This window comes from Tenrec ecaudatus, chromosome 9 (genome assembly GCF_050624435.1).
Source record: "Tenrec ecaudatus isolate mTenEca1 chromosome 9, mTenEca1.hap1, whole genome shotgun sequence".
NCBI classification, from domain to species: domain Eukaryota; kingdom Metazoa; phylum Chordata; class Mammalia; order Afrosoricida; family Tenrecidae; genus Tenrec; species Tenrec ecaudatus.
In genome coordinates, this window is record NC_134538.1 from 148377269 (window position 1) to 148391023 (window position 13755).

The 13755-nt window shown below is 47.0% G+C and overlaps 1 protein-coding gene across 1 annotated transcript in view; it reads right to left on the reverse strand.

The window, feature by feature from the left end:
- Window positions 1-13755, reverse strand: part of TNPO3 (transportin 3) — a 59344-nt gene that overhangs the window by 13988 nt on the left and 31601 nt on the right. Inside the window, exons 10-16 of the mRNA XM_075558648.1 lie at window positions 12712-12803; window positions 10747-10886; window positions 8753-8944; window positions 6272-6363; window positions 4823-4899; window positions 3926-3986; window positions 2733-2873 (exon numbers count right to left, since the gene is read on the reverse strand). Of these exons, the coding sequence (XP_075414763.1) occupies window positions 2733-2873; window positions 3926-3986; window positions 4823-4899; window positions 6272-6363; window positions 8753-8944; window positions 10747-10886; window positions 12712-12803 (795 nt within the window). The remainder of the gene's footprint in view (window positions 1-2732; window positions 2874-3925; window positions 3987-4822; window positions 4900-6271; window positions 6364-8752; window positions 8945-10746; window positions 10887-12711; window positions 12804-13755) is intronic.

A 13755-nucleotide genomic window follows, 5' to 3' on the forward strand; every position in this document is an offset into this window, starting at 1 on the left:
TTCTGAAGAGGCTGATATCCTCACTTTAAAGCAACATAATAAAACCTTGGGAAAATTTTGGCAAAACTCCTCAATGATTGCCGAGTTCTTCCAAACCTTGAACATTATCACCCCCCCCCCCCCAAAGTGTTGGGAGAACGTGGTGCGATCTGTCCAGGAGAAAGCTCTGAGCCAAGGCTCGCACGATAGGGCTGTGGAAGCCTAGGACAACAAAGTCTCACTTGCCTTGTAAAAACGTCACTTCCAAAATAGCATCACCCACCGCCGTCAGGTTGACTCTGACCCATGGCCACCCTATCTGTATGGAGCAGAACTGAGGCTGGACAGTTACAAAAGCAGAGCATCCCGTCTTTCTCTGTGAAAAGGCTGGTGTGTTCCAATCGACCTTTTGTAAACAGCCCAACTTGTAACCCACTGTGCCGCTCAGGGTCCCTTAAATAGCACACCAAAAATCAGATATGCAGCGAACACATCACTCTTGGAAGACACACAGCTAGATTGCTCCTGAGAAACAAGGATGGAGAAACTTCCTCTCACATACTTTGGGCATTAATCAGGCACCGTTGCGCTCAGATTTACACAAGGCTGCTATGAGTTGGAATCGACTTGATGACAGTGAGCGAGTGCTGCTGGGTAGGATTTAGACTGAATAGCAAAGGTCAAGGTTCAAACCCACCAGCTCTTCTGAGGTAGAAAATGCAGCTGCCTGCCCCGGCGAAGCTTTGCAAGGCCTTAGAAACCGTATGCAGGGTCCCAGTGCGTTGGCACTGACTCGGTGTCAGTGGGTTTTTGGTCCTCCTTCCAAAAAAGGAAGGGTTTGGTAGAGCGATGGGTTAAGTGCTCAGCTGCAAAAGAAGTCGGTTCATGGAGAAAGACGTGGCAATGAGTTTTGGTAGCACGCTGCAGCCTTTAAACGCCATGGAGTAGTTCTAGTGTAGTCGAGAGGGTTGCTATGAACTGACACATTCTCAGTGGTTTAGAGTTACCCAGAGAGTCCACTGGGGCACAAAGGGTTAAGCACTCAACCACGACTACTACTCCACAGTCTGAGCCCGCCCAGAGGCACCTGGGGGAGCACTAAGGGGCTTTCTACTCCTGTAAACAGTTAAAAGTCTCAGAAACTCACAGGGGGAGTTCTACCCTATTCTACCGGGTCACTCGGAATTGGCATCAACTCAATGGCAGTGGCACACAGGTCTGGCAAGAGGCTTCTGAAAGGTCTGGCGAGAACTGACTGTACACAAGGGACGGTCATGAGTCAGAGTCGACTCAATGGCAACTGACACCACCAACCCCCCAAAACAGATGACAGTTTTTACTCCTCTACTGAACACGCCGTCACCACACATGTGCTGATCTTATCTCGAGGCCACTCAATGAACGTGGTAGGGGCTGACAGAAGAGGAACACGAGTACACTTCCGCCCCAGCTGCAGATGCCACTGGAGCTCAATGAGCATGAGTCTGTCCGTGTTACATACCTGAAACTCTACAGTGTCAATGACTGACAGCAGGGACAGCCAACTGTGTCAGTACAGGCTTTGGGCTCCTCCCTTGGTCATCCGCTCTGTGACTCAATTCTGCCACTACAGCACAAATTCAGCCCAAAGCTGCTACTTAAATGACTAAGCCTGGCTATGTCCCTATAAAATTTTATTCACCAAAAAAGGTGGCTGTCACTTGCTGAGCCCTAGCTTCAGAACACAATTCCTTCCAAAGGTATCAGCCCTACTCTATTGGGCTGGTCACACACGTAATGGTCAGGAACAAAGGACAACATCAAGGTCATGCAGGTACTCTCCCACAGCAAAGATAAATAAAGTTGCCATAGACCCAGAACGCACTGCCATGAAGGAGGCACTTGATCAAAGGTGGGGTATGTCTTAAATGCAAATGTGTAATGCATTCAAAATATGGTAAATGTAGATCACTAAGAATTAAAAAAATTCTGCACACAACTGAAGTGTGTACCCTGGTCTAACAACGCACTTTACAGAGGAAAGTCGTGTGAGAGAAGGGCTCGTGCTGCCTGAGCGTGCATGCCTCCTTGGGAGCAGCCCCCTGACATGCCTGGCCACAAGGAAGGGCAGGTGTGGAGCTAGTTGATCTCCTCACAGCAAAGACACATAATTTAAGACGATGCTCTGAGCCCCAGCAAATGCAGGGCCGGCATTACACAATCCTGTCTCCCTCACATCTGTGCCCAGCGCGGCACTGCACCAGCCTCACCCTAGTCCCGGCCCTGTAGTCAGGCTCACAGTCACAGCAACGCACAATGCTAAGTGGCTCAGCACAGTTCTCCGTGTGCCTCTGACCTCGGAGGACCTGACAGTGAACCACACATCAGAGCTCTGTATCGCAGGAGTCAAAGTCACCTTTATTGTTTGAGAAATGCAAGACTTGTGGTAAGCGCCTGGCCTGTGAGGAGAAAAACCAAAACCCCAAGGCGAGAAACTGCAGAATTTAACTTGCCACCTTTTTGCCAAGGAAATGAAAAACCAGAGGCACTGGTGCTGGTCGTTCTTGTAACATCGCTTCACACTGGAATAGACTGCCATGTAGACAGGGCAGGTTAAGTCCTGTTCATAGACACTGTTCTCACCAGCAGGACTCTGCATGCTCTTCGCATGCTTCGCTGTCTGCAGGTAACAGCCATGCAAGGTCTTTCACTTCGCTGGCAGAGGGCCTGGCTCAGGGCTGTCCAGCCCTCTGTCCCTCCACCACTCCCCTTACCTGCGTGACCAGTGGCTGCAGCAGGGCGGCAGAGCCTTTGCCGACACAGCGAACAGCAAAGCGGAGGCACCTGCAACAACGCTCTACGATCCGATTATCGGCCCGGTGCTTGTTGAGCGTCTCAGATAAAACCGGCCATATCTGAGTGGGAGGGAAAGAGCAGGAGAAGTGAATGGGAACCAGGAATGCTTCCATGATGGTGGCAGTGGATTCAACTTTGGATAAGGGCTCTTGTAATCTGGCTCGATTTTGTCCTGTGTGTGTGTGTAATCCTAGAGTCTTGGTGGCATAGTGGTTGCGCTCCAAGCTGCGAGCCACAAAGTCAGTAGTTCAAAACTGCCAGCTGCTCCTGTAACAAGGTGGTCTCGGGAACCCCGGGCCAGGTCTAAGCTGACTCAGAGGGTCACCAGGAGTCGGAGTCCATGCAACGGCAGTGAGTTTGGGTGGCTTTCTCTGGTCTTTTTTTGGTGTGTACTTACCACATCTAAGGAGAAGCACAGTGAACTCTAGACTAACAAGGCACGCCTGAATTTTTACTAAACGACATACTTTTCTTTAAGAAAGTCTGGAGTAGGATGACAAGAATTAGTGTGTGCTAGAGGGTGCTATGTTCAAAGCCAGCTCCAGGAAGTTGGAAGATTATGAACAAAAAGACCAGAGTTAAGGAAAGGGTATCACGTGATAGTACTAAACACTTCAGAATATTTTGTACTTTTCTCCCCTGAAGTCTGAAAGGCACATCCCAAAACATGCCTCTTGATTCATAAACTACTTTCCATGGGGAAACTGAAGTCATGGAGGGTTAACTGGTTTTGTCAAAAAGATGCTGGGGGGACACACAGACACACACGGACACACACACACACACACACACGACAAAAACCATGCTGGTGGCTGATCAGGCCTCCTAGCAATTCCAGAACCCACACAGGTTCTTCTCCTCCTCCCTCCTCTTAGCTGGACGGACACCGCGCCTGCACGCAACAGTGGGGGGCTGGTGCAGGAGCCGGCAGTGCTGGGGTGTCCAGGGGCCTGCTCCGATGCAACGCTGGCTCGAAGGGATCTAACAAGAGGCTCCTTATCCCACTGCAATTCTGCCCACCTTAACACACGGACCTCCTGGTGAGCCTGGGACCCTTCATCCACTACCGCTACCCAAGCCTGAGTCTGCAGGCAGGGCCCCTAACACTTACTTCCTGTATGACTTTCTGGCACGGATGACTCTGTCCATTTTCCACAATGGGGTTGGTGTGTCTGCAAAGAAAACAGTCCCAAAAAGTAAAAGTGGATCAATTTCACCAACGACCTGGAACCCCGATCCCTGGTCACTCACCGATGTTCATTCATTTATTGCAAAATAAGAGTTTCTATAGGTCCTCAAAATGGCATGTGACAAAACCCTCCTAATTATATGAGAGCAACTCAGCGAAAACTACATGTGGACAATAACTAATAAGCAAACACAATGTCTCTGTCCGGGTTCAGCCCACGTTAACTTCTTGGCAATGATGACTGACTGTGGGTCTCACACAGAACGGTTCCTTGTGTAATTCAGTAGGGATCTTTGGAACACTCGTGCTCAGATGTCCTTTCTGCCCTTAGGTGCCTCTCTGCTTCAGAAGATTAACCTCAGAATTAGTGATTTGCACCACCCAGTACTGGCTCTCAAAGTACGGCTTCTGGAAGAGGAAGCAGCAGCATCACCGGACATTTGACAGGAAGGCAAACTCTGGTCCTGCCCAAGATGCAATACGTCAGACATTCTGGAGTGGACCCCAGCAAGCTGGGCATTGATTGGTGCGTTCCCCCAGGGATTCCCCAGCAAGCTGGGCATTGATTGGTGCGTTCCCCCAGGGATTCTGACGCATGTTCCAAAGCTTGAGAACCACTAAACTAGAGACTAAATAATTCCAATGACATTTTGACACAGGCCTACCAAACTTTAGGTAACAATAGGCTTCCTTAGTCTCTCACAAGGAACACCCTATAGGAGGTACTTTTAAGTTTGAGGAGGAAAAAAATGCTTGCTTACTTCGATGTACGATGGTTTCATTTGCTTTTTACCCAATGCATTCAGTCTCCATTCTTACCTAAATATTACTGCAAGGCGATCTAAGAACACAGTGGGATCTGAGGATATACCATTGCTGGGCTCCTGAGACAACAGCTGAGGAGACAGAGAGACATCAACACCCAGCTGTCCCGGGTACAAACCTACAGCAAACACTGTCACACATACCCCGATAGATCCAACTCTGTCTCCGTTTTTACTGATTCCCTTCCAGTCGGTGCCTAAGTGCCCCTATTCACCTGGCCACATGAATTCCTGCCCTGTTGCTGCATCCCGACCAAGACTAGGAATCCTTGCCTTTCATCATCTCATCACCGTCAGGTAGAGACAAAACAAGTTTCTAAATTTCCTTTTATAACTAAGATTGACCTTTGATGGTTGTTTATGTTCCCTCTGTGAACTATCCACTTAAGCCTAAGGACAGCCACTGTCCATGTTTCTGTTCGGACCTTGAATATATTTCTAAGCCATTTGTAGGAGCTCTTTAAATACTGTAGGAATAAAAGCTTTAAATATTCCCTAATTTGGGACTTGTCTTTGTAATTTAATACTGCTATTAAAAAATTAATAAGTGTATGGTGCTTCCTCTCGTCCTTTTGATTTCCTCCACTGCTTTTAGGGGTAAAGCTGCCATTCATCCACGCGATGGTGTGAGCGAGCTGTCCAAGCCTGTGTCCCCCCTGCTGCTCTCCACATTTCCAACTCATTTACTGAAACAGCCATTCCTTCCTCGTTGGACTCTGTGCACGGGGATCAGACCTGCAGACACCGCTCTATGCGGCATGCGGCTCCTGTGTGTGGACCGAGGAGCCGGGGGTGCAGCTTCCACGAGGGACTGCTAAGGTCAAGGGCAGCAGGATGAAAGCACCAGCGACTCGGAGGGAAAGAGGTAAGGCTTCCTACTCATGGAAAGAGTCTTGAAAACTCACAGGACCTGTCCTGTCGGGTCATGAGGAGTTGGCATAAACTCAATGGCACCAGGTTTGGCTTTCAGGTACATTCAAACCTGGTTGTGACTGCCTGATGTAGAAAACAAATGCTGCTCATTCTGATACCACTGTCATCCCTCACAAAATCACCAGAGCTTCAGGACCCATCGCAAGAGATGAAAGGAAAGCTGCCTCTAGTTCCCTTTCCCCTTTCTTCCTAAAACCACTCGGCTAACTTCACAATCTTCACCCCAAGTTCCCCTAAAACCCCATTGCTATGGCTACTGCATGCATTCAACACGTGATTAAGATGAGTCGACACCTTTATAATAGTCAAGCAGGGAAACGCAGTACCTGCGGTTGCTAACATGACTGGGATCTTCTCTCTTCTATCTTATACCTGGTCATTACTAACATAGTGAAGCCTGCCAACTGTATAAGCAGCTACTTTGATAAACAATCATCTATAAACACTTAATTTGGTCTTTTCAAACAATACACAACCTACACTGGTATCCCATCCACTGGCGTGGACTCACCTTTTTCAATGCCATAACCTGAACAGAACACAGTTCACTAAGACACTCAGTGATCTTATCCAACGGTAATCTGGCTAGGACAAGTGCTGTCCCTGAAAAACAAAACATACAGAAAGGGGAAGGGGGGGATATTAAATTAAGGTAAGACATTGGTTTACATGATAAGCATAACAGATTAGTTGAATGAGTCCATTCTTTCCAGAGAAGAAGCTTTTAAAACATTACAATATTTTGTTAACTATGGTTGCTTTGGAAAAAGAAAAAGTGGCGCAGAAGACTACAGACTAGCTTTCACGTTGATATTTGCAACTGCAATAAGAAAGTCCTTCTTCTTATTGGTCTACAGCAGAAGTTCCAAAAGGGGGCTATCCTGGTCCCACCCTGACCAATACATCAAAGCAAACGCACTGCCATCAAAGGGTTTCTGACTCATAGGGGCCTCTTAGCATTTCCAAGACTGTAGCTCTCTGTGGGAGTAGAAAGTCACGTCTTACTCTTAAGGAGAGGCTAGAGGCTTTGATCTGTTGACCTTGCAGTTAGTTACGTTAGCCCAACTTGTAACCCACGCCACCAGGATGTCTTGGAACAATCCCAGGGGCCTGCCAAAGCAGGTACCTTCAATTTACAGTCGATTATGGGCTACAGTACCAACGTTTTTAATTGCCAAGTGGGTACCAAGTAATTTTTTTTCTAAAAAGGAAGAAAAAGGACAAATATGTTTGGGACCCTCTGAAAAAGAAGTCTTCTTTCAAAGCCTTTAAAAAACTCTTCCCAAAGTCAATGCCAACCTCAAGAGATCCTGACACAGGCGTCAAGATGCCCCCTCCCCCCAAATGTGAATATCCCTCCCTATTCCAAGCCCCTTTGTTGCTTAAACCAGTTTATTGAGTATTAAGTGGAGGTTTACATTTCAGACCACCATTTTTTCATTCAACAATTTAAACAGTATCTCAAACCTCCCCAAAGCTGGTCTGTCTCTCCCCCTGGCTCCACCATCTTCCTTTCCCTTCTCCCCCTCACCTCACTTATCACCTGCCAACCCTCTAGGCTACTGCTTCCCCTGCCTCCCACCCCAGTAACTGTCAAAGTCTGTGTTTTGCATAAGAAAACCTATATCTTGATTTTTTTCCCCCCTAGCAATGTCTTAATTCAAACAGACAGCCTTCGTTTTAACATGGACCTCAGGCATCTTTCCTTTTACCTCGGAAGATGAGCTGTTTGACAGAGCGGCCGACACTACAGAGATCTTGGTCCTAACTGTACTGTAACAAGAGCGCTCCAGGTGGCACAGAGGTCAACTGTCTGGTGGGGTCCCCTTGAGCCGTACACACTACGGAAACAACACTGTGACAGCCACAGTCGTACTGCTCCACATCTGCCAGCCCTCAGTGGCGTAAGTCTTCCAGGTAGCTCACTATGGTTGTCATGTGGACTTCTCTAAGAGTCCTGGTAGTGCTGTCTTGTAAGCAATGCACTACTAACCATAAGATCACTGGTTCAAATCCACTGGCTACGCCCTGGGAAAGGATGAGGAGGCTCTCTGCTACCATCAATATGCAGGTTCAGAAACCCTGCGCTGGCTGGCTCAATGACAGTGGGCTCATTTATGCCTAGGCAAGAAACAACAAAAACGCACACGAGGAAAAGGAGACTTGCTGTGGGAACGCCCAGTAAGGAACGTGGCTATAAACTGCATGGAACTCACTGACACAGGGTCACACCATTCGGCCAAGGCTCACCGCCACCTGTCGATCCATCCACCCAAAGCCTCTCCAACTACCAGCTTCACTGCCTCCCCAGGGCACTCCCACCTCTAAGGACAGTTTGGTTATAAGCTACTTCCTCTTCTCAGTGCCTGTACAGGCTTCCCTATTAACTGATGACAATTCAATGCTTACAGTAAAAATCCGATCTTTCTTTTACTTTGGTAAGATAACCCTTCAAATATTTAAAAATTGCCAGGATGTTTACAAAGCTCGGTTCAAAGTCTTTCCCCCGTCTTAGTCTCTCTGGTTTTTCTAGTCCTCTGCACCTCCACCAACTCTCTGGGCTGCCCCGGAGCGAGTCCAGCAAGTAGACGCTGACCAGGAGTGCTTCCAGTCGACTTCAACCTCGACTCGGGGTCGACTTGGCACTGAGCCATGCACACTACCTGGAGACTCTCCCTTTACCGTTTCAGTATGGCATCAGGGTTGTTTCCCTTTTTACTCTTCCCCCACCTTCAGGTGGCACTATGTTTAGGTAGATCTCCACACAGAATGTAGGTCGGTCGGCGCTGTATACACTGGCCTAAGCTTGAATTCGTCACACAGCCTCTTCCGATACTCTGAGAAAGCAGTGCCTTGGGGCACACCCTCCCGAGTGAAAACGCCGCCTCCACTAGCACTCACTCCTGACATGACAACTGCCTACGACTAGGCTGTGGGCTCTGAGAAACCAGCAGCTTAGGGGAGACTGCCACGGGCCAATGTCAGCCACTACCTTTCAGCAAGCCCACGGCCGCTTCCGGCGACAACATGAAGGAATCGAGCGAACGGGCAATCTCCAGGAGTCCGTTGAAGTGCTGGGCCATGTGATCTCGGCAGACGGCACAGATGTTATGAATGGCTTTGGCTGCAGCGGAAGCCAGGGGCTTTTCACAGAGGCCTTTCATCAAGTAGCCCAGCACCGGGTCTGAGGAAACAAGCCCAACGGCACAGATTACGCGTCTGAGATACATGGAGCACTCTGAGAAGCCAAAGAACCCTTGGGCGTCAACCCAACGGGCCCTGAGCTCCTCACTCGTCTATTTCTCCCCTGTGACAGGTCCCTGTGGTCGGTCTCAGGGCTTTCGAGAGTGGTTTGAAACCACAGAACGAGCATACCAGATATTAAGAACCAGGTAATGCGTGAACGGAGCCCACACCCAAAGAGAGATCACTGCCCCCCACCCCCAACTGGGGAAGAAGTACTTAATTAGGGCCAGCCTACTGTAATTGGAACGGAGACAGCTGTCTAAAGCTTGTACTTGTGTACTTCTTTCTAGTTACAAAAGGTCTTTAGATGGAGAGTTGGCCTTTATACATCATTATGATGAATGAATTCACTGTTTTACTTTTACAAGTATAAGAAGAAAGTTTATTACAACTGCTCAACTGATCCAGCTCCTTTACAGAAAGCTCAATATTGCTCTGCAGGAAGGGAAAACCATCTAGGGTTCAAGAGCATGGGAAGACCGACCTTGGAGCAAACCATGAAAGCACTGAGGAGTCAAAAAATTAGAATTCCAAAGTCTCTTAAAATCTGTAATCTCCGTTTCTAGAACGATGAGCATAACCCATCCAGCAAAAACAAAAACAACAAAGACATCAGATCTGGACTCCACAGCTTTGTTCAAACACCTCCATTCTGTCGCCCTTCATGGCAGCCAGATGGAGGGACGGTGGTTCTGACTATGCTAGAGTGGAAGGCCAAGACACGCTGCAGCACTCTGTCTGCCTGCTGAGGCACGTGGTGGCAGGAGAAACTGCAGAGTGGGGCTGAATGGTGTGTCGTACCAAGAGCCTGCCCTTCCAACTAGCTCTGCTGCTGACGGGGCAAAATCTGAAAACATGGAATCAATCCAACCCACCAAAAAACACTGTTTCTCTCTCTGCGAAAATGGTTCAGAAAAGAAAGGTAAAAGGCACAGAAGGATTAGCAACGAGGCATTTGAGTCATTTTTTAGCTGGTAGCGGAGAAGGGGTTTGGCCCGATATGTGCTGTCAGACACGGGCTCCGAGTAGGGAAGGAAAACAGCCCCAGCCACGGTCCCTCAACTGCCTCAGTCACTTGAAAAGGAGAAAGTATCACAGACAAAACAAAGACGAGTGGACGCCGCGGTCCCAAAGCTAGACCAGCAGCTCAGCCAACGTCGGAGTGCTATTTGCACAGCTGGTGGTGTGGGCACGTTACAGTCCCAGAACACTGTCACTCTTCAATGGCAGGGGGTTCCTCGACACTGGGTAGAGTAGTTTATTTCTCTGAGTGTCTATCTCCTCATCTCCAAAAGGAAGACGTTAGAATCAATGGTTTCTAATTCTACTTTGAATTCCGAAATTATTTTATGTCTTTAATATTTTAATAAGGGCAGCCAAAGGTTGTAAAGCCCAACACTGCATTTTATTTGTACTTATTTAGTTTTGATTGATTATAAGTTTTTAAGTAGAATGTGGGTTTAACACTAAAACAGGCCCTCCTTTGTTCTAACTTACTAGTAGCTCGTGGGCAGCTGTCCTTAGTTCAAGAGCACACCACAGGCCAAGACAGACACAGAGGCAAAAATCTAGTCCCTGTCACATTGTAAATGTTGTCTCAACTAAGCAGTAACTCTAGACGGTCTCAGTGCCCAGAAGCATTCTACCTGCCCATGAGAAGAGCCCACAGAGAGCAAAAGCAAGCGTCTCAGAGAGGGCAAGCCAGAAGTCGCAGCCGCAGGGCGGAGAATTCACACGTACCAAGGAACTGAGGGTTTCGGTCAACCACTTCGCTCATCTCTCCAACCAACTCAATGCTGGTGTACCGCACAGCTGTATGGACAGTCTCTGGCAGACGGACAACTCCTTCGAGGACCTCCACAAGGGTGGGATTGTTCTCCCTGGGTACAAAAGGCAAGTGCTCACAGTTACTGATTTCAGCGGTTACACCCTGGCCAACAAACAGGCTGCAAGGATGCGTATCTTTGCTAAAGGGTTTCTTTCTAAATCATCTTTGGGGTAAAAGTTTTAACAATGGGGATGAGTTTTCCAAATCCTCAAAATGGGAGAAAGGCAGAAAGAGGGAAAGCAGATTGTTCCTTAATCTTCCGAGTGACAGTAACATGTCTAATGCCACATCATGCTATCCAATAGAAGCTCTTCAAATTGGAGAGGTCGGCATTTACCATGGACAAACTTTGTTGTTGTTGAAAAAATGTATTTTATTTATACCTCTATCTGCAGCACCTAGAACAGTGCCTGGCACATAGTGGGCACTCAGTAGCTGAATGGTTACGCGAACGAAGAATTCTCATCGACTGTTTTGTACTAGCTGCTAGTCTTTACATGGGCAGAGAAGTGTGGATTGGCCCGCTAAAGTCTCCAGCTACGTCTAACTCGAGGGCCAAGAAACCAAGCGGGGATAAGTAAAGGTGTCCCCGTTTGGAACAGGAGGGCAAACGAAGGCTAACAACTTTCCACAGCTCCAAGGATTGATTTATTCCTTTTCCTTTATTCTCGCTCCAGCATTCCGGATGATGTTCTTTTTTTATTTTGAGCAGAGTGGAGGCCGTCCCAAAAGTGGAAGAAGTTCATCCAGAAACGGAAACTATCCTGGGTTAGAGCAAGAGCACTCCTTGTGGATTAAATAAGTCCTTCAGTGCTTTTCATGAATTAAACAATTGCAACCATGTACTTGGCTTAAAATGTGAACACAAACTGATGCAATCCTCATTTATGCTGTGTTTCTTAGGGGCACTAAAGCCAATAATCTTACCCATCTTTCTTCAAACTATACACATTGGTTACATATTTGTGGTTTTAATAATTTTCAGGCTGTCACTGAAGGTTCCCAAAGATACTAAAATGGGTTTAAGAGAAAATAATACGGTACACAATCAAAAAGCAAAGCAAAACAAAAACCATACCCTCCTACTCTATCTTCTTGAAACTGTCCTGGATTGGAAAGCAGCCCTGAAAAGCTGCTGAGACGGAGGCACTGGACTCCGTACAAACGCCTGCCTGAACCTTCGACCCACGTGCAGGGCCGATCCCCACACACGGTAGCTCATCAGATCCTCATTCACAGGCATAAATTCATGGCAAAAAGACAAATTCTGTCTTTAGGGATTACTGTTAAGATCATGAAAAGAGTTTCTATGCTAAGCAATTACAAATCAAGTTCTAATAATTAAAAAACAAAACAAAAACCCGCCCAATGAGAGTGCTGCACACAGTGACTGCCCGGTTGATGCTGCTGCTCTGACGGGCACCAGTGCCCGGGCCCTGCCTCTCTGAGACCCACAAGTGCCCTTCTAGACAGAAGTACAGAGAACATGTCAGTCAACATTTGTAAGGATAACTTACCGGAGGTCACCAACGTAGATGAGACCAAACTAGTTCCTACTTAGCACCAACAATTTAAGAATCTTAACACATTCTTAATCGAGCCAAAGTTTCACAAGGGCGCCTTGGGTGGAAAAACAAATCTGTATTCTATTCCTCGCATCTAGGGTGAAATTCAGTGTTTTAACTCAGGAAAACATGGTTAGCACATTAGCATTGCAGGCTACACTGGACTAGCTTCTAGAAGTAAGAAGACTAGACAGCACTAGAGAAGTAAGAAGTGCTAAGGGTTTCCAAGCATATACCATAAGAGAAAAATGGTGTAATTCTCCTTCCTCTCAATATTTAGAGTTTCCAGCAAAAGACTTATGAGACACTCACGGATCAACACTCTTTGCTATAGCAGCCATGATAAAGAGAACCGCTTCTGTCACCTCCCAGGGTGGGTTGCCTTCTTTCAGAGTGGAATATAACTAGAGAAGAAGAGGTGGATTATGGATCCATTAAAAGGAAAATAGAGCAGAAGTCCAAAAAACAAACAAAAAAAATCCTTTTAGTTAAAATAAATCCGGCCCCTTGTTTCTGAGTCTACTTAAGTATCCCTCGGAGATGGGATACTATAATTTTCATTTTGCACATCCTCACTAACTAGAAGCAACGACTCATTTAATATTTGAAATAAACCCATTTAGAGCTCCAAGAGTAGATCAAGATTATCGTCTGCTCCTAGAAAATGAGTATTATGGGGAATAAAACACAACATGTCATGCGAGCCTTTTCCTGGCCCAGATAATCACTAGTGAATACATACACACACTTAACATCTGTACGCTCTGTACAGCCTTCACCTGAACATTGGTTTTCCACTGCTATGGTTGTAGTTTTGTCCCCAGCAACACTAGTAGTAGAGTTTAAATTCCTCAAAAGCAGCTATGTGGAGATACCTTTCGATGCCACAGCCAAGCAGATTTAACCAAAATGAAAGTAGATCAAGCAGAATACTCAGAGATATTCTAGTTAAGAATTTCCCAAAGTATATCCACCTATGGGGTGTAACGAGGCATAAGTCTACCGAAGACTCCAGCAGTTGGATAATAGATACAGCTAAATAAGCATGAGCAATTTTTGAGATTTACACTATTTAATTACTTCTCAATTTTAATTGCTATCATGTTTGTGGTTTCTTTTCCCAGAAAGGACCCCGTAAGACTGGTACCCACGAAGCACCGACCATTTATAAAACAGTATAAACGGAGTCTGGAGAGTATCAAGTGACTCGTGCAAGACCCGGAGCCAGTGTGAGAAGAGCCGAGTCTCTGCCCGTGACTCAGGAGCTCATTCGAGCTGTGCCCAGAAACCCCAATCCTCTGTAGGCGGGTCAGTCAGCACGTTTTAATACAAGACAGAACAGTGATCATTTTATTA